The sequence below is a fragment of the Eubalaena glacialis genome, chromosome 11 (genome assembly GCF_028564815.1).
Source record: "Eubalaena glacialis isolate mEubGla1 chromosome 11, mEubGla1.1.hap2.+ XY, whole genome shotgun sequence".
In the NCBI taxonomy this organism is placed as follows: domain Eukaryota; kingdom Metazoa; phylum Chordata; class Mammalia; order Artiodactyla; family Balaenidae; genus Eubalaena; species Eubalaena glacialis.
In genome coordinates, this window is record NC_083726.1 from 15,785,883 (window position 1) to 15,805,143 (window position 19,261).

Here is a 19,261-nt window from a genome sequence, read left to right on the forward strand (position 1 = left end):
CAACCTCCATTCATCTTCCAGCTGCGCCGCCAGCGCCCTCTCCCTCTCCGGTCCCCTCCTCGGACTCATTTTTTCCTTCCCTCCCCTCTGCCGCCCTTTCCTCACTCCTTGGGTGCGGCGATTCTCCTGCGGCCGGAGGTGTCTGTTATGAGCCGGACCCCCCTGCCCTGAATTTCTCCGCGGAGGAGCTCGGCGGCGCCCCGCCACCCGCCGCGTCCCCGGGATGGGGGTGAATGCTGTGCACTGGTTCCGAAAGGGGCTTCGGCTTCACGACAACCCCGCCCTGAAGGAGTGTATTCAGGGCGCCGACACCATCCGCTGCGTCTACATCCTCGACCCCTGGTTCGCCGGCTCCTCCAATGTTGGCATCAACAGGTGGCGGTGAGTCAAAATCCCGCGGGAAATTGATTTCGCTGTTTGATGAATCAAGACTTCACATGCGATCGGCCAGACCTGAGAATTTAGACCTGGCACTGGCTTGCCTATGCCGTTTTAATTACTGCAGGTGCTTTAAGTATTAAATAGAACGGATTTAATAGTCCTCTGGCCAGAGAGTGCTGTGCTGGCAGCCTGGACACCTTGGCCTTAAGGTGTGAGTTGCGTGTCTCTGCGCTAATGGGAACTCTTCCCCTGGATTTATGGAATGCTTAGTGCTGGAGTTAAAGAAACACCCTTCCAGTTCTCAGTGGCCCGTGGGTTGATTTCCTTGGCCTCTTTGTGGCGTTTGAAGGGATTGCGGTTTTTAATGTTTACGTTTGTGTGTGTCTCATAACTCATAGTATGGAGAAAATCATTCATTCAGTAGAGTCGCCTCCAAATCCGGTTTTCTTCCACCATGAGGTTGCCACGGGCAAAGCAAGGGAAACAATTCTCTTTGCTCGGCTCTCCCTCTCCACTCCTCCTTGTGGTTGACTAGACAAGCACAGTTTTTCTTTCTAGGCAATGTATTATCCTTCTAGGATTCAGAGCACTGGAAGAAATCTTAGAGAAGCTTTATGATCTTTTCCTGAAACGCCAGGCTAGAGGATTGTTAGGCCCCCTGGTGGAAATGAAACCGTTCTTTCAACAGATTATTGATCACCTACTGTATACCAGGCATTGCTTTAAACACTAGGGATATGGTAGTGAATGAAACAGATAGAACTTCTTGTCCTTTTCAAGCACATGTCCCAGAAAGCATGTAGTATTTAGTGATGATAAAGGATTTGCAGAAATAGAGATAAAAGGGATGAAAAATACAAAGGGTTGGGGTTGGAGTAGCAGTTTACAATATGGTGATAGGGAAAAACTCAGAGAAAGTGACAGTTGAGCAAGATGATGAAGCAAGTAATGGATTACAGATATCTAGGGAAAAGCATTCCAGGCAGAAGGAACAGTAAGAGAAAAGGGCCTGAGGTGGAAATATGCTTAACCTTTGGAAGGAACAGCAGAAGAAACCAATATGGCTGGAGCAGAATAAGTGAGAGGGAAAGTAGTAGATGAGGTCAGAGATGTAATAGGGCCAGATTGAGTAGAGCTTTATAGGCAGTTGTCACGATTTGGGCTTTTACTCACAGCAAAGTGGGAATAATTGTAGGATTATGAGCAGAGAAGTGATGTGATTTGACGTGAGTTTTAAAAAAACTTCTTTGGCTGTGGTTCTGAGAACAGACTCAAATTGTGGGATGGAGGTGGACAAAAAGCAGTAAGACCAGTTAAGAGTCCATTGCATTCATCCAGGTGAGATATGATGATGACTTGGACCATAGTAATTGTGGTGAATGTGGTGACAAGTAGTCAAATGCTGAGTATATTTTGAAGGCAGGATTCACAGAATTTATTGACAGATTGGATATATGGTGTGAGAGAAAGAGAAGGAATTAGGAATGATTTCAAAATTTGACTTGAGAAACTAGAAGGATGGAACTGCTCTTTGCTAAGTGGTCAGTTGAAGAAGCCATTGAGAGGGTGATTTGAGTTCTCTTTTGAACTTGGTTAAGTTTGAAATGTTTATTACACATCCAAGTAGAGATAGCAGATAGGTAGTTGGATATATCTGGAGTTAAGGACAGAGATCCAGGCAGGAGGTATAAATTAGAGAGTCATCACTTTATAGGTAACTTTTAAAGCCATTTATTAATCCATTCAGTCATTGAACAGATATATGGCATGCATCTACTACGTGTCAGACACTTTTAGGTGCAGGGCATTCAGTATAAACAAAATAGCTAAAAAATCCCTATCTTGTTGGAGCACATTCTGGTAGAGCCATGAGACTATATGAAAACATTAAGAAAATGAGTGTAGATAGAAAAGAGAGGCGGTCCAAGAACTGAGCCTCGGGTACTCAAATGTGTTGAAATTGTGGACCTGTGGAAGAACCAGCATAGGAGTTTGAGAAGGAACATCTAGGAAGGTAAGAAAACCCAGAAGAGTATGGTGTCTTGGAAGCCAAGTAAAGAAGGAGACAGAGTGTTTCAAAGAAAGTGTTTTACCTTTGTCAAGTTGCTGGTCAAGTGAGATGAGGACTGAAAATTAAAAATCATATTTAGCATTTTGAGATCATTCATAATCATGGCTAAAGTGGTTTCAGTAGTGTCAGAGACAAAAGCCTTTTGGGAATGGCTTGAGAGAGGCTGAGAGTAGATGGGAGACAACTCATATAGATAGCTCTTTTAAGAAGTTTTCCTCTAGGGGGATCAGAGAAATGGTGTAGTTCCTGGAGGAGAACATGAAGTCAAGAGAGGATTATTTTTTTTTAAGATGGGAGAAATTACAGCATGTTTGTGTACTGATGGGAATGATATAGCAACTCTATATACAACACTTTCCTTAGCAGAATTGGTGTCAAAGTTGATTCTGGAAAAAGATAATAAATGTTATATATTTTAATCTATTAATATCTTAACAATATAGTAATGATTCCCTCTTCATAAGATTGTTAGGAGGATTAAATTAGTTTAAAAATGTTAAATGCTTAAAATGTGAGTGGTAGTAGTAAGTGCTTATTTGCTCTTTGCTCTTAAATTGGAAGTCCTACGTAAATATCTAGTTAAATGCCTACAGTCAGTTTCTTCTAGAGTACTTTATAAGTTTATAAAATCTAGACTATAAAATTCTGTAGATTAGGGGTTATATATTGCTTTACTTTGTACATCCAACAACTCACATTGTTAAATAATGAGTGAAATAAAACTCGTAAGCATAATAGGAATACTCCCATATTTTCCTTTTTAAAAAAGATTTTTTTTAACTACTAAATATTGTCCTTGATGAGTAACAGATAAAGATGTAAATAATGAAGAGAAACAGACTGTTTTCTTCCACTGAAGTCTGTTATAAAAAGGAGGGACAGATTTTCTTTAATTTGTTCTCATAGCACCAAATACAGTGCTTTTCATATAGTAGTAACTCAGTTACTGTTTGTTAATGAAATGACTTCCAGGAGTCAATAATTTTATGTTTAAACAACTTTATTAATTTACTCATTGACCGTAGAATAAGGTGCAAATTCCTTAGCTTGGCATTCAGGCTGTCTTGTGGGTTTCTGTCTTCTTTCCTTTGTGCCATTTCCTTTAATCAACAGTGTTTCCTAGATTTTTGGATTTAACAGAAAAACAAATTTTTAAAAATTTATTTTGCCTAAGTAAATTAACAGAACTACCTTTTGATGTTGCCATCATTTCATTTAAAGCAACTAGAGAAAGAAGAACAAACAAAACCCAAAGTTAGCAGAAGGGATGAAATCATAAAGATCAGAGCAGAAATAAATGAAATAGAGACTAAGAAAACAGTAGAAAAGATCAATGAAACTAAAAGCTGGTTCTTTGAAAAGATAAACAAAATTAATGAACCTTAAGCCAGACTCATCAAGAAAAAAAAGGGAGAGGGCCCAAATCAATAAAATTAGAAATGAAAAAGGAGAAGTTACAAGGGACACCACAGAAATACAGAGGACCATAAGAGACTACTACAGGCAACTACATGCCAATAAAATGGACAACCTAGAAGAAATGAACAAATTCTTAGTAAGGTGCTGTCTCCTAAGACTGAACCAGGAAGAAACAGAAAATATGAACAGACCAATTACAAGTACTGAAATTCAATCGGTGATTAAATAACTCCCAACAAACAAAAGTCCAGGACCAGATGGCTTCACAGGTGAATTCTACCAAACATTTAGAGAAGAGTTAACACCTGTCTTTCTGAAACTATTCCAAAAAACTGCAGAGGAAGGAACACTTCCAAACTCATTCTGTGAGGCCACCATCACCCTAATACCAAAATCAGAAAAAGATACCACAAAAAAAAGAAAATTACAGGCCAATATCACTGATGAACATAGATGCAAAAGTCCTCAACAAAATACTAGCAAACTGAATCCAGTCGTACATTAAAAGGATCGTACACCATGATCAAGTGGGATTTATCCCAGGGATGCACAGATTTTTCAGTATCCACAAATCAATCAGTATGATACACCACATCAACAAATTGAAGAATAAAAGCCAGATGATCATCTCTGTAGATGCAGAAAAAGCTTTTGATAAAATTCAACATCCATTTATGATAAAAACTCTCCAGAAAGTGGGCATAGAGGGAACATACCTCAACATACTAAAGGCCGTATATGACAAACCCACAGCTAACATAATCAATGGTGAAAAGCTGAAAACATTTCCTCTAAGATTAGGAACAAGTCAAGGATGTCCACTCTTGCCACTTTTATTCAACGTGGTTTTGGAAGTCCTAGCCACAGTGATCTGAGGAGAAAAAAGAAAAGGGAGGCAAATTGGAGCAGAATAAGTAAAACTGTTACTGTTTGTGGATGGCATGATACTATACTTAGAAAATCCTGAAGATGCCACCAGAAAAATACTAGAGCTTATCAATGAATTTGGTAAAGTTGCAGGATACAAAATTAATACGCAGAAATCTGTTGCATTTCTATACAGCAACAATGAAAGATCAGAAAGAGAAATTAAGGAAACAGTTGAATTCACCATCACATCAAAAAGAATAAAATACCTAGGAATAAATTGACCTAAGGAGGCAAAAGACCTGTACTCCAAAAACTGTAAGACCCTGATGAAAGAAATTGAAGATGACACAAACAGATGGAAAGATGTACTGTGTTCTTGGATTGGAAGAATCAATATTGTCAAAATGACTATACTACCCAAGTCACTCTACAGATCAAATTACCAATGGCATTTTTCACAGAACTAGAATAAAAATTTTTTTAATTCGTGTGGAAGCATAAAAGACTGCAAATAGCCAAAGCAATCTTGAGAAAGAAAAATGGAGCTGGAGGAATCATGCTCCCTGACTTCAGACTATACTACAAAGCGACAGTAATCAAAACAGTATGGTACTGGCACAAAAACAGAAGTATAGATCAATGGAACAGGATAGAAAGCCCAGAAATAAACCCACACACCTATGGTCAATTACTCTACAATAAAGGAGGCAGTAACGTGTAATGGAGAAAAGACAGTCTCTTCAGTAACTGGTGCTGAGAAGACAGGACAGCTACATGTAAAAGAATGAAATTAGAACATTCTTTAACACCATACCCAAAAATAAACTCAAAATGCATTAAAGACCTAAATGTAAAATTGGATATTATAAAACTCCGAGAGGAAAACATAGGCAGAACACTCTTTGACATAAATCGCAGTAATATCTTTTTGGATGTGACTCCCAGAGTAATGGAAATAAAAACAAAAATAAACAAATGGGACCTAATTAAACTTAAAAGCTTTTGCACAGCAAAGGAAACCATAAACAAAACAAAAAGACAACCTACAGAATGGGAGAAAATATTTGCAAATGATGTGACCGACAGGGAATTTATCTCTAAAATATACAAACAGCTCATACAGCTCAGTATCAAAAAAAACAAACAACCCAATCAAAAAATGAGCAGAAGATCTAAATAGACATTCCTCCAAAGAAGGCATACAGATGGCCAAAAGGCACATGAAAAGATGCTCATCAGTGCTAGTTATTAGATAAATGCAAATCAAAACTACAATGAGGTATCACCTCACACCAGTCAGAATGGCCATCATCAAAAATTCTACAAACAATAAAGGCCGGAGAGAGTGTGGAGAAAAGGGAACCCTCCTACACTATTGGTGGGAATGTAAATTGGTACAGCCACTATGGAGAACGTATGGAGGTTCCTTAAAAAACTAAAAATAGAGCTACCATATGATCCTGCAATCCCACTCCTGGACATATATCTGGAGAAAACCATAATTCGAAAAAATACATGCATCCCAATGTCCGTAGCAGCACTTTTTACAATAGCCAAGACCTGGAAACAACCTTTATGTCCATTGACAGATGAATGGATAAAGAAGATGTGACACACACACACACACACACTGGAATATTACTCAGCCATAAAAAGAATGAAATAATGACATTTGCAGCAACATGGGTGGACCTAGAGATTATCACGCTAAGTGAAGTAAGCCCGGCAAAGACAAATATCATATGATATCACTTATATGTGGAATCTAAAAAAAAAAAATTATACAAATGAGTTTATATACAAAACAGAAATAGACCCACACACATAGAAAACAAACTTATGGTTACCAAAGGGGAAGGGGGGAGGATAAATTAGGAGTTTAGGATTAACATAAATATACTACTATATATAAAATAGATAACCAACAAGGACCTACTATATGGCACAGAGAACTATACTCAGTATTTTGTAATAACCTATAAGGGAAAAGAATCTGAAAAAGAACATATATACGTGTGTGTATATATATACACACACACACACAAACACACATATATATAGTTATAACTGAATCACTTTGCTGTATACCTGAAACTAACACAACATTGTAAATCAGCTATACTTCAATTTAAAAAAAAGGGTGCTCTGCTATTTACAATAGCCAAGACATGGAAACAATGTAAATTTCCATCAACAGATGAACGGATAAAGAAGATGTGGTACACACACACACACACACACACACACACACACACACACACACACACTCATACACTGGAATATTACTCAGCCATAAAAAAGAATGAAATAATGCCACTTGCAGCTACATGGGTGGACCTAGAGGTTATCCTACGAAGCAAAGTAAGTCCGAAAGAGAAAGACAAATAACATATGATATCATTTGTATGTGGAAGCTAAAATATGACACAAATGAACTTATTTACAAGAGAGAAACAGACTCACAGACATAGAGAACAGACTTGTGGTTGCCAAGGTGGAGGGGGGTGCAGGAGAGGGTTGGATTGGGAGTTTGGGACTAGCAGATACTAACTACTATATATAAAATAAAGAAGAAGGTCCTACTGTATAGCACAGGGAACAATATTCAATATCCTGTAATAAATCATAATGAAAAAAATATGAAAAATAATATATATGTAACTGAATCACTTTGCTGTACACCAGAAACTAACACAACATTGTGAATCGAATATACTTCAGTTTTTAAAAAAGGGGTGCTTTAACATTAAAAAAAAGTTTGAAGGACATTGTTACAAAATAAAAGACAGTTCTTTGATTTGAATAAATTAAGCTTTATGAAAATTCACTTTGCCCCGTTTGATCTCAGACCAGTGAAAACTTTATCGTGAATTTGTCATCTTTGGATTTGAGTGATTTATAATATTTCAGTTCCTTCCTTCACTTATTTCTTGTTAAAGTTATGTGACACAAAAACTTATATGTGAATGTCCATAGAGTTACTATTATTCATAATAACCAAAAGGTAGAAACAACCCAAATGTCCATCTGTTGATGAATGGCTAAACAAAATATATCTGTACAATGGAATATTATTCAGTCATAAAAAGGGGTACTGATACATGCTACAACATGGATGGACATGAAAACATTATGCTAAGTGAAGAAGCCAGTCACAGTATCCGACATGCTTTTTGATTCTGTTTATGTGAAATGTCCGCAACGGGTAAGTATGTAGAGATAGAAAGTAGATTAGTGGCTTCTTCGGTCTGGTGGGGGAGGGGTTGTGGGAGTTGAGCTAAGAGGCATGGGTTTCTTTTTGAGGTGATGAAAATGTTCTAGAAGATGATGGTTGCACAACTTTGTGAATATACTAAAAACCATCTAATTGTACATGTTGAAAAATAAACAAAACCCCAGAACCCTACTCACCTCTTTAAGGCCCAGTCCAAATGACACCGTTTCCAATATACCTTTCTTTATCATCTTGTCTGGTTGATGAACAGTCTTGTGAGCGCTTATATCATTTTTTGATACTGCTTATATCATCCTTAGTAATTACTTCTTTCATTTGTAAATATTGATATAGTTCTCATATATTCATTTCTCCCCTGTTTAACAGATTGCACCTCTTCTTCCTAAAGAGAAGATACCATTCATTTAATCAGAGTTTATTTGGGGTTCATATTCATGGCAGGCACTATTCTTGGTACTGGGGATACAACAATGAATAAACAGAAAAAGTCCCTGCCTTGAGAAGCTTCTAGTATAGGAGGAAAAACAGACAATAAAACAAACATGTCAGGTGGTGGTAATTGTAATGGAGAGAAATAAAGCAGAATGTGAGAACAGAGACCTAAATGGAGGAGAAAAAAGCTATGGAAATATCTGGGGGAAGAGCCCTGTGTATTCTTCACAATGTCTAGCATCATGTCTTGTACAAAGTAGGCATTTGGTAATTATCTTTTAAATTTTCTTTGTTAAGTCTAGGATTTGGGAGAAGGGCAGTTACTTCCCTTAACTTAGATGCTAACGTGTAACAAACTCATAATTTGGAAAAATAATTTTTAATGAACAGATTACTTTTGATATTTAAACTTAAACATGTTTATTACACAGTTGATGCTGTCACATGAGAGTCTCTTAATTTTCAGTAACCGAATCTATAAATGTATCCACATCCTTACTTATTCTTTCCTTCTACTGTATGACTTCAGTGAAAGAGATATTGCTTACACTATTCAAAACCAGTATCTTTTCTCCATTGTATATTCTTGCCTCCTTTGTTGTAAATCAATTGACCATAAGTGTCTGGGTTTATTTCTGGGCTTTCTATTCTGTTCCATTGATCTATGTGTCTGTTTTGTGCCAGTACCATATTGTGTTGATTACTATAGCTTTGTAGTATCATCTGAAGTCAGGGAGCATGATTCCTCCAGCTCTGTTCTTTCTCAAGATTTGGCTTTTCAGGGTCATTTGTGTTTCCACACAAATTTTAAAATTATTTGTTCTAGTTCTGTGAAAAATGCCATTGGTATTTTGATAGGGGTTGCATTGAATCTGTAGAGTGCCTTGGGTAGTATGGTCATTTTAACAATATTGATTCTTCCAATCCAAGAACACAGTATATCTTTCCATCTGTTTGCGTCATCTTGAATTTCTTCCATCAGTATCTTGTAGTTTTTGGAGTACAGGCCTTTTGCCTCCTTAGGTAAGTTTATTCCTAGGTATTTTATTCTTTTTGATGTGATGGTAAATTCCATTGTTTCTTTAATTTCTCTTTCTGATCTTTCTGTATTAGTGTATAGAAATGCAACAGATTTCTGTGTGTTAATTTTGTATCCTGCAACTTTACCAGATTCATTGATGAGCTCTAGTAGTTTTCTGGTGGTGTCTTTAGGATTTTCTAATTTGAAAAGATACATGCATCCCAATGTTCATAGCAGCATTGTTTACAATTGCCAAAATACGGAAGCAACCTAAGTGTCCATCAACAGCTGAATGGATAAAAATGGATAAAGAAGATGTGGTGTGTGGTGTATGTATATGTATGTGTATACACACACACACACACACACACACACACACACACACACACACAATGAAATACTATACAGCCATAAAAAAAGAATGAAAATTTGCCATTTCCAGCAACATGGAGAAACTTGGAGGGTATTATGTTAAGTGAAATAAGTCAGACAGAGAAAGACAAATACTGTATGATATCAGTTATATATGGAATCTAAAATATACAACAAACTAGTGAATATAACAAAAAAGAAACAGACTCACAGATATAGAGAACAAACTAGTGGTTACCAGTGGGAAGGGGGAGAGGGATAATAGAGGGGTGGGGGAGTGGGTGGTAAAAACTGTTGGGTGTAAGATATGCTGCAAGGATGTATTGTACAACATGAAGAATATAGCCAATATTTTGTAATAATTGTAAATGGAGTGTAACCTTTAAAAATTGTATAAAGTAAAATAAAATAAATGCCTTTAAAAATCCCAATATCTTCATCTGTACTCTATTTTATAAACTTTGTTAGCTTTATTGAGGTATAATTGACAAATTGAAATTGTATATATTTAAGCTGTAAGATAGATGTTTTGATATATGTAGTCATCGTGAAGCTCATTTTTGATTATTCACTTTCACCTTTTCTTTAACGCTGTCCTCTTTTTAAGTTGCTTCCAATCAACATTTAAACATGCTTAAAACCAAATTCTATAAACAAACAAACAACAACAAAAAACCAAACAGGAACAAAACCTACCCTTGACATTCCTCTCCTGAAACTATGTTTCTCAGTTCCTTTATAGCCACACTTCCTGAACAAGATGTCTAAATACTGACTGACTTCATTTCTTTATCTTCTACTCACCCTTGAACCCACTCCAAACTTGGTTTTACCCGCCCCCCCCCCCTTCTCCACCAAAACTGTTTTCATTCAAAGAATACTTTAAAACTTTTCATTCCTGGACTTTTTACTGTTTGACACATTTGACTACACCTTCCTCTTCTTCCCTCTGCTTTGGTTAGAGGACTCTCCTATGTTTGTTTTTCTGCCAGAGCTATTAGTGTTCTTCCTTGACTTCTCTTTTTCTGTTCAACCCTTAAATGCCCCTTAAGTCTGTAATCTCTACCCTCTTTTCCTCATTCCTAGGTAATCTCTCTTCATAAAGTCAGTTACCAATCTATATGCCCAGAATTCACAAATTAGTATTTGCAGCCCAGATCTCTCACCTGACCCCCAGATATGTGTCCACTATATATAGATTCCCTCCATATTTGAATGTATTATATTACTTTAAACTCAATTTGTTCAAAACAGAGTTCATCTTTTCTCTTACCTCTTTCTCAAAAACAAACAAAAAACTCCAAACTGACTTTTCTTCTGTTTCTTATCTTCATAAATAATACTGCCATTTGCCCAGTTGCTCAGAGTTTGCATATTAGGTTGTTAATTGTGTATCATTTATTCTACAAATAAATGTGTGTCCCTACTGTGTGCCAATCACTTTGCTAATTTCTGTGGATAAAATGGTAGTCAACAGCTAAATTCTCTGTCCTCAGGGAGTTTACAATGTAGAGAGAGATTTATTCAGAATTAAGTAATCATGGAAGTACATTCTTCTATCTCCATTGCCACTTTAGCCCATACCACTATCCTTTTTGTGTAGATTTTTTGTAGTTTAAAAATCATTGTTCCCCTTGCCTTCCTCTAATTCATCCTTTACACAACAACCAGAGTCATCTTTTAAAATTGTTAATCTGATCATGTCCTTTGCTATTTTAAAATCCTTCAATGACATTTATTTACCCTTACGTAAGGGTTCAAAAAGCCATAGCATGGTTTAAAATCTCTGTGTAATCTGGTCTTCTGCTTCTTTTCGCAGCCTCCAGGGATTGCCTCACTGAGGCATTTGAACTAAGCATTGAAGTATGAGATGGATCTTAATAAACAGAGAAAAGAGGGAAGGGAATTCCAGCCAGAGGGAAGAAAATTCCAGACTGAGGAAATAACGTGAGGGAAGGCACTGTATTCTGATACTGGCGAGGAGGTTGACGTAACCGAATCATATCATGCATAAAAAGATAGGCAGTGTTTAACATTCTTGGTTCAGTGCTTTAGATGGTTGCCTGACTAAGACGAGCTTAAGCAGAAAGACAGTTTATTGGCAAGTGTAATTGAAGAGTCCAAGGGAAATTGGCTTCAGACATGGGTTGATGCTAGGGCTCAGAAGGGCCAAATTCTCTTTGCATCTCCAAACTTCACTTATTCTGCACTGGGTTTTCAGACAGGCTGTCCTCTGGTGGTAAAATATAGCAATAACAGTAGCAGGTATACAGTAAAAAACATTTGCTTCTGACCCAGAAGTGTCAGCAAAAGTCTGTGGCATTTCAGTGGCTCTGTTTGGGCCAATTCTGAACCAGTCATTATGAACCTGATTGTCTGATCTGGAGTTGTTTGCCTCATGGGTGGAATCAGCTTGACTGGACTGAAGTAACTGAAGTAGAATAAGTAGGAAGTAGGTGGATGTCCTAAAACAACAGATGCCTATTATATAAGAACTCAGATCTTATAAAAGTGGGACCAAGTCAGAAAAACTTTGACCCCTGTTAGGGAACTATAACTTTGGCATCTGAGTGAATGATAGAGAAAAGAGACAATATAGCAGTGTGAAGCTTTATCAACTGTTCAGTTGAAAGATAATATAGACTTGAATTAGGGAAATGGCTGTGAGGAAGGGGAGGGACGCAAGAGTAATTGTAGAGGTGCGATGGATAGTTTAGGTGACTGTAAAAGGCAGTTACATAGAGGAGGGTGAGGGAGAGAGTAAAATGTAAGATTCTCATGCTTTATGCCTCTTTGACAATTAGACATTAACTAAGTTAGGGATAGATCATATTTAGATGATGACAAGAGTGAGTTTAGTTTAGGTCATGATGAATATGAGGTGCTGCTAAGATATCAGTATGGGAAATGGAGAAAATAGAAGTTCAAGTTCGGGGCGTATAGACATTAGAGCTGTGGATATGGGAGTAATTCCTATAAAATTAATAGGGGAAGCATGACTGATGATATTAGATAGAATAAGACCCATCAATACCTTGGAGAATACTGTATTTAAGATGAATAGGAAGTGGTGATGGAGACTGAAGAGAATCAGTCGGAGAGAAAGGGAGTCAGGAAACCAAAGGTGGCAAGAATTTTCCTTCATTGTGCTAAAGAAGGCAGGTTAGGATGAGTTTTGACAGTTATGCAGGAAAAATTTGTCAAGGACTTGGAAATGGGCGGAAGAAATTGCTGCGTATCTGAATGCTGGGCATTGGACCCTCCAGAACCTAGAGGACCCTCCAGGAATTATATTATTTTGATTTAGAGATATATATTTTTGTCCTTGATTGACTAGACTGTTTTACAACTCTGCAAAAAGGCGGCAAAAGTTTCGTTCTGGAAAACTGGTAACAGAACAGATGTTTCCTGCCTATACTAATGCAATTATTCCTGTTCATGCCATGCAAATGAATTTTATAGACTGGACAATATAAATCTCTGAATGTCAGATTCTCATTTGAACCAGTTTTAACATCTTACTGGTTCCTTCATTCATTAATGAGTTAAATAAAATCTTTGCCATATATTCATTTCACATTTGTATGAGAGTCGTGATTTAACCATTTTAAAAATTATACTTTAACTGTTACAAAGGCCTTTGGGAAACTTTGGGAAAGCAGCTTCAATGTAGTTGTAAGGACAGAAATCAGATTGTATAGGGTGTTACAGAAAGTGTGTGTGTGTGTGTGTGTGTGTGTGTGGCTGGTGTAGGGGAGGAGGGTGATGATTGAGGGATTGGTGAAGAGAGTTTTTATGGGAGAGGTAAGACATAAGCTGGATGCACAGGTTCTGGACAGGCTGAGGAAAAGTGAATTTTGGGTAGATCAACAGACTTGTAGTCCAGACAGGATGACAAATAGAAAATAAAATATATAGATAAGGTGAGGCCCGAATGTGTAGTCCTTTTAATGACAGCCTGAAGTGAGATTAGAACATCTGACTGTCCTAAAACCTAGATACTAATCCCTGCTTTCCTATTCAGTAGCAATTGGGCTGACTTTGGGTAAATAACTCCTCCTTCATTTTATTCATTCATTTTATTCATTCTGGTCCTAAAACCTAGATACTAATCCCTGCTTTCCTATTGAGTAGCAATTGGGCTGACTTTGGGTAAGTCACTCCTCCTTCATTTTATTCATTCAGTAAATGTTCATTAAGAGATTGTTATCAGCCAGGCACTTTGCAAGGCACAAAGACGAAGGTCATAGTTTCTGCCCATAAAGAAACGTTCACACCACTCAAGGACAAATAATTAGAATATAGGATGTTAAATAGGACTTCTGTAGAAATATTCTGGAACTCCTCCTCTCTCAAACCAATATCTCCCTCCCTCCTACCTCCTACACTTTCCCTCCCCCCAACTCACTCTCTCTCTCTTTCTCTCTCTCTCTCTCTCTCTTTCTCTCTCTCACACACACACGCACACACCACCTCTGCTCCTAATCCCTCCTCCTCCCCCAGGGTTGTCTCTCTTCTGTGCTCCTAAGATTATCCTAATATGAAAAGGGAGATACTAAAAAAAAAGCCCTTTTATCTGATATCATTGGGACTAGCAGTTAGTTATTTGAAAAAGGCAAGTATAAAAAATAACATATAAATGTACATTAATTTGACAGCTTTTGATGTAGGGTGGAATTCTAGGTCTCGATTCTCTGTCTCTCTTCTTTATCCACGTTTACTCCTTAGGTGATTTAATCTAGTCACATACTTGAATACCTCATGCATTTCCTGCCCTGACCTCTATCTTGAGTTACAGACCTGGGTATCCAGTATTTTTACTCAGATTCCAAATAAGCATCTTAAACTTAATTTTGCCTCCCTCTCCTCCACCTCCCACTGTTTCTCTATGTCACATATGGCAACATTCACCTCGTTGCTCTGCAAAAACCTAGGAACCATCTTTCCTTCATTGCTTTTTTTCCCTCACAACCCCATCTCTAGTCCTTCAGCAATTGCTATTGCTTTTCTTTCAGAATAATTCCCATATTCATTCAAATCTCATATTTCCACTGCTATCATACTATCCAAGTCAACATTTCTTGCAGGTCTACCGCAATAGCCTCCTAACTTCTCTACTTCCATTTTTATACCTTCCTTCCCAGTCTCTTCCACGTGGAAGCCAGAGTAGTATTTTAAAAAACCTTAATCAAATCAGGTCATTCCTACGCTCAGAATCCTCCAGTGACTTCCAGGGTATTAGCATTTCTACTTCTCTACCCGAACATTATATTCCCTTATAACTTAACAGGGCTCATTCCTTCAGTATCTCTCCTTAGAGAGGCCTTTTCTGACCATCCTATGTAATTGCCCCTACTCCTTCCCTATGTCTCCCACTTTTCACTTTCTTTCTCCTTGCCCTGTTTTATTTTTCATGGCATTTATTACTACCTGAAATCATTGATTGATTGATTGAATGACTGATTGATTGTTTTATTCCTTCACCAAATTACACAAGAGAGGGATTGATTCATTATTGGTTCCTCAGTCCTGTAACACAGTTCTCAATGGTTGGTCTAGGGACGTTTTGGGTTCCCAAGACTCTTTCAGGGTATTTGTGAAGTCAAACTATTTTTGTAATAATACTAAGACATTATATGACTTTCGTACTGTCATTTTCTCATATTGGTACAGTTGAGTTTTCTAAAAGCTACATGGTAAGTGATGACAGTATTGGCTATGATGGCTAATGGAATGTGTGCTGATGTATTCTTGTGTTTTAAAATGTTTTCAGTTTTAATTTCTCACATGAATGTTGGTTGATATTACCTATAAGACAAAGCTCTCTGTGGTTACTCAGTAATTTTTAAGAGTATGAAGGGTCCTAAAGCCAAAAAAGTGTGAGAACTGCTGCTTTAGAACAGCACCTGGCACAGGGTAGGTGTTCATTGTACACTTGTGGATTGAGTGTCTAAATGAATATTGTTCTGCTGAGTTTGCTAATGGAGTTTCATGTTGGCTTTCATGCATAAGTTACACTCAGTATGATATTGCCTATCATTTTCTTTAAAGTTGTTTAAAACCTTAAAGACCCTTGTGAAGCAAAGCAGTACAGAATTCCTCTAGTACATTTTTCTCTTCTGATCTATTATAGCTATCTTATCCACAGGTAATTAGAAACTTTTTTGGTGATTTGCCGTTTATCAAGCCTTTTTGAAGCATTCAATTTAGTTTTCTTTTTACACTCATTCAATCAGTTTATATAAAATGTAATTATGTGATTACAATAAGAAATTCAGTTGGCATGAACAGGTTTAAATAACACAATTGACTGTTGACATGCCTAGAAGTTTAACTGATTAGAACAATAATCGGATGTAACACAGAGCAATAGCTTGCTTCTCTTAAGCTGAATTTAGCCATGGCCATCAGTCAGTCAGTATGGCTTTGTATGTTTCACAGAAGTTATGGAGAGATTGTATGATGTCTGTATGGAAATAGCAAAACTAGTTATTAGTAATATAAAAGCTGTAACTTTTCTTTTTAACTTGATATTTTAAAATTAATTCTGACATTTTTATTTGGTTTGGATTGCATATTTGTTTTAATTGGGCATTAGAGTTTCCTAGAGATGAAAGAAGGGAAAATGCAGTTTTAAAAATGGGATTCTATTGACTCTAGTTATTTTTGCCATTTTTATCTTATCCCAGCTCTCTCCCCTCAGTAGCAACAATAACAACAAACTAATATCTTAACATTTGTGGTTTTTTTCTAGTTTTGCTGTTTTAAGTGATATAAGCCAGCAGGAATTAAAAGGCTATAAATACAATGACTTAATATTAAACTACTATGCTATAGTATGTATGTACTGGGCAATCTTTTTACTGTTATTAACATATGATGGGTGGTCAGATTCTAATTTGGGGGTTAAAATACCTTTTTTATTATAGGATTTAATGTTATTATTTTTTGTAGTGAGGGTCATAATTTTGGATGATATAATGGGAATAGAAAGGAAAGATTGAATGAAAGGGAAATACTAAAAAGGATTTGGCAACATATATGAGAGGTTTTAGAAAAAGAAACAATGATGATTCTAAGTTTTGAGATCCCAGAAAGGGAGATATAAAGTCAGAAGGAGCTAGTTCAGGAGTTAGGATGATAAGCTTGTTTCAAGGTGTACTGTAGTTAAGGAAACAGTAGGATATCCAGGTACAGGTACAATTGGTTAACAGGGACTGAAGCTGGGAAAGGAAGTTGGGACTAGATGTATATATATAATTGGAAATAATCCTTTGTGAGGTGATAATTCAAAATAGAAAATTATGAAGATACTAAAAGAGGGACATAAGAGAAAACAAAAAGGAATGACAGTCTTTATGATTTTTGAAAAAATATACACGTTAAAATCATTGTACTCAAAATTTTTGGTTTATAGCAGTAATAATAAGCTTCAAAGGGCCTTTCCCACCCAAAGATGATATATTTATCTGTATGCTTTTCTAATACATTTATATTTTCATTTATACATAAAAATATCTACTATTATATTGACACTGAGGTTGAACTCTAACTTCTTTTTCCCCAATTGAAGGTCATTTCCCCCAAATGGTGTTCAGATGCTCCAACAGTATTTATTGAATAATATCCCCACTGAAGTGATATCTTAACCATATACTAAATTTTTTAATATTTTGAGGTCTGTTTCTAGGCTATTTAATTTTCAAAATATGAATTTTTTTCTGATGAAAAATAAATTGTAAATAATTCAAACAATATGAAGAAAGTATCTGGTAATAGTTTAAAAGTGCGAAAATATGAATGCATATGTATATTAATATTAAACATATTTATACATAAACTTTGGGGTCTCTATTCAAAAATGTAAATGATTCATTGAATATTACTTTGGGAGCTAATTTTGTTAGGTTTTGATAATGGGATCGTGTTAGCCTTGTAAAATACCTTATATCCTTTTTATACTCCCTAACATTATAAAAAAAGATGAATTCTCTGTTCCATAAGGGTTTGCTAGAATTCACCCATAAAGTCTTTTGGGTTGGGGTCTTTTGGGAGTAGGCAGATTCTTTTTGTAGATATCTCAGGGTACCTGTGCAGTCCACACACTGTACTGCCAACATCAAAAACCTTGCTAAAGGGATGAATTTTAGCTTCCATTTTAGTAGTTTATGACTCTGTAATCTACTTTTCCTATGGACCGTTTATTGGATTTAGAGTCCATACCTGACCCAAACTGTTCCAGTTTGGAATTTGGAAGTTTGGAAAAGGGATACACAAACTCTAGTTGGTTGATACTGTGCCTTGACACTGAGCAGTCATAAAAAGCTAGGTATCTTAGCATAGAAAGGTGATTGTAGAAAGAGAAAAACAAGACCATTTACTTCCAAAAAGGAGCAGGTATCCTGGGTTCCTAACATTCCAGAATCCTTAGACTTGACTGTATTTCCTGAGCATAGGTTACATGAGATACTCCAGTATTCTTCCAATTTTCTTTTTTTGTTTTTTTTGCTTGACTTAGTTTCTTTTTGGTCACTTTGATAATTGAATTTGATAATAATTCATATTTTCTTAAAATGTCTACCACTTAATCTAATCACATTTTCATATGTATTGCCAAAGTTGTATACTATATTCTTTTATTTTAATAACCACAATTGCTGTTATGGTCCCTTTCTTACATTACTAATAGGTATTTGTATAGTTTTCTTTTTTTATTTTTTAGTGAGACTTGACAGATGCTTTTCTATTCTATTGATCTTTTGAAAGCATAGCTTTCACAGAAGGAAAAAAGAATATTGCCAAGAGTTACCTCCACAAAATGCATCGACTCAGATAGTTGGGTTCTACCAAACTTTTAAGAACATGCAGCTTCAGTGCTATAAAAAGCACTGTTCTGTAGCATGGTAAAAGAAGAGGGAACTATAGTCCAGTATTACTTAGGAATAAAATGTACAAATTTATCAAATGGAATACAAAATCATATTTTAGAAGTATACTCTATTGCATATAGAAAATGCAAGGATAATTCAGTATTGGACATATATTAATATAAATCTCTATATTTAAAGAACAAAGAAAAATCATAAGATCATCTTCATAGATGCTGAGAAGACTTTTGATAAAGTTCAACATCCATTCTGAGTAAAAACTAGCGCTAAACCAGTAATAGAAAGCTGCCTCCTTAATACAGTTATATTAAAAAAATCAGCTCAAAAGCCAGCATCATGCTTAATGAGTAAATTTTGGAAGAATTTCTGTAGAATTGAGAACAAGATACAAATGCTTGTTACCATCACTATTACTATCATTGTGCTAGAGGTACTAACCAGTGAAGTCTAAAAGGCATAACAATGGAAGAGAAGGTAAAATTATTGTTTTTAGATGATATGATTGTACATCTGAAATGTCCAGGAGAATCAACTGAAAGTGTTATAAATAATAAAAGAATTTAGTAATGTGG

The 19,261-nt window shown here is 36.2% G+C and overlaps 1 protein-coding gene across 3 annotated transcripts in view; it reads left to right on the plus strand.

Annotated features, from left to right (window-relative positions):
• The first annotated feature begins 217 nt into the window (after positions 1–217).
• Positions 218–19,261, plus strand: part of CRY1 (cryptochrome circadian regulator 1) — a 94,553-nt gene continuing 75,509 nt past the window's right edge. For all 3 annotated transcript variants that reach the window (XM_061206398.1, XM_061206401.1, XM_061206399.1), the window contains exon 1: positions 218–381. In XM_061206398.1, the coding sequence (XP_061062381.1) occupies positions 224–381 (158 nt within the window). In that variant the 5' untranslated portion in view covers positions 218–223. The remainder of the gene's footprint in view (positions 382–19,261) is intronic.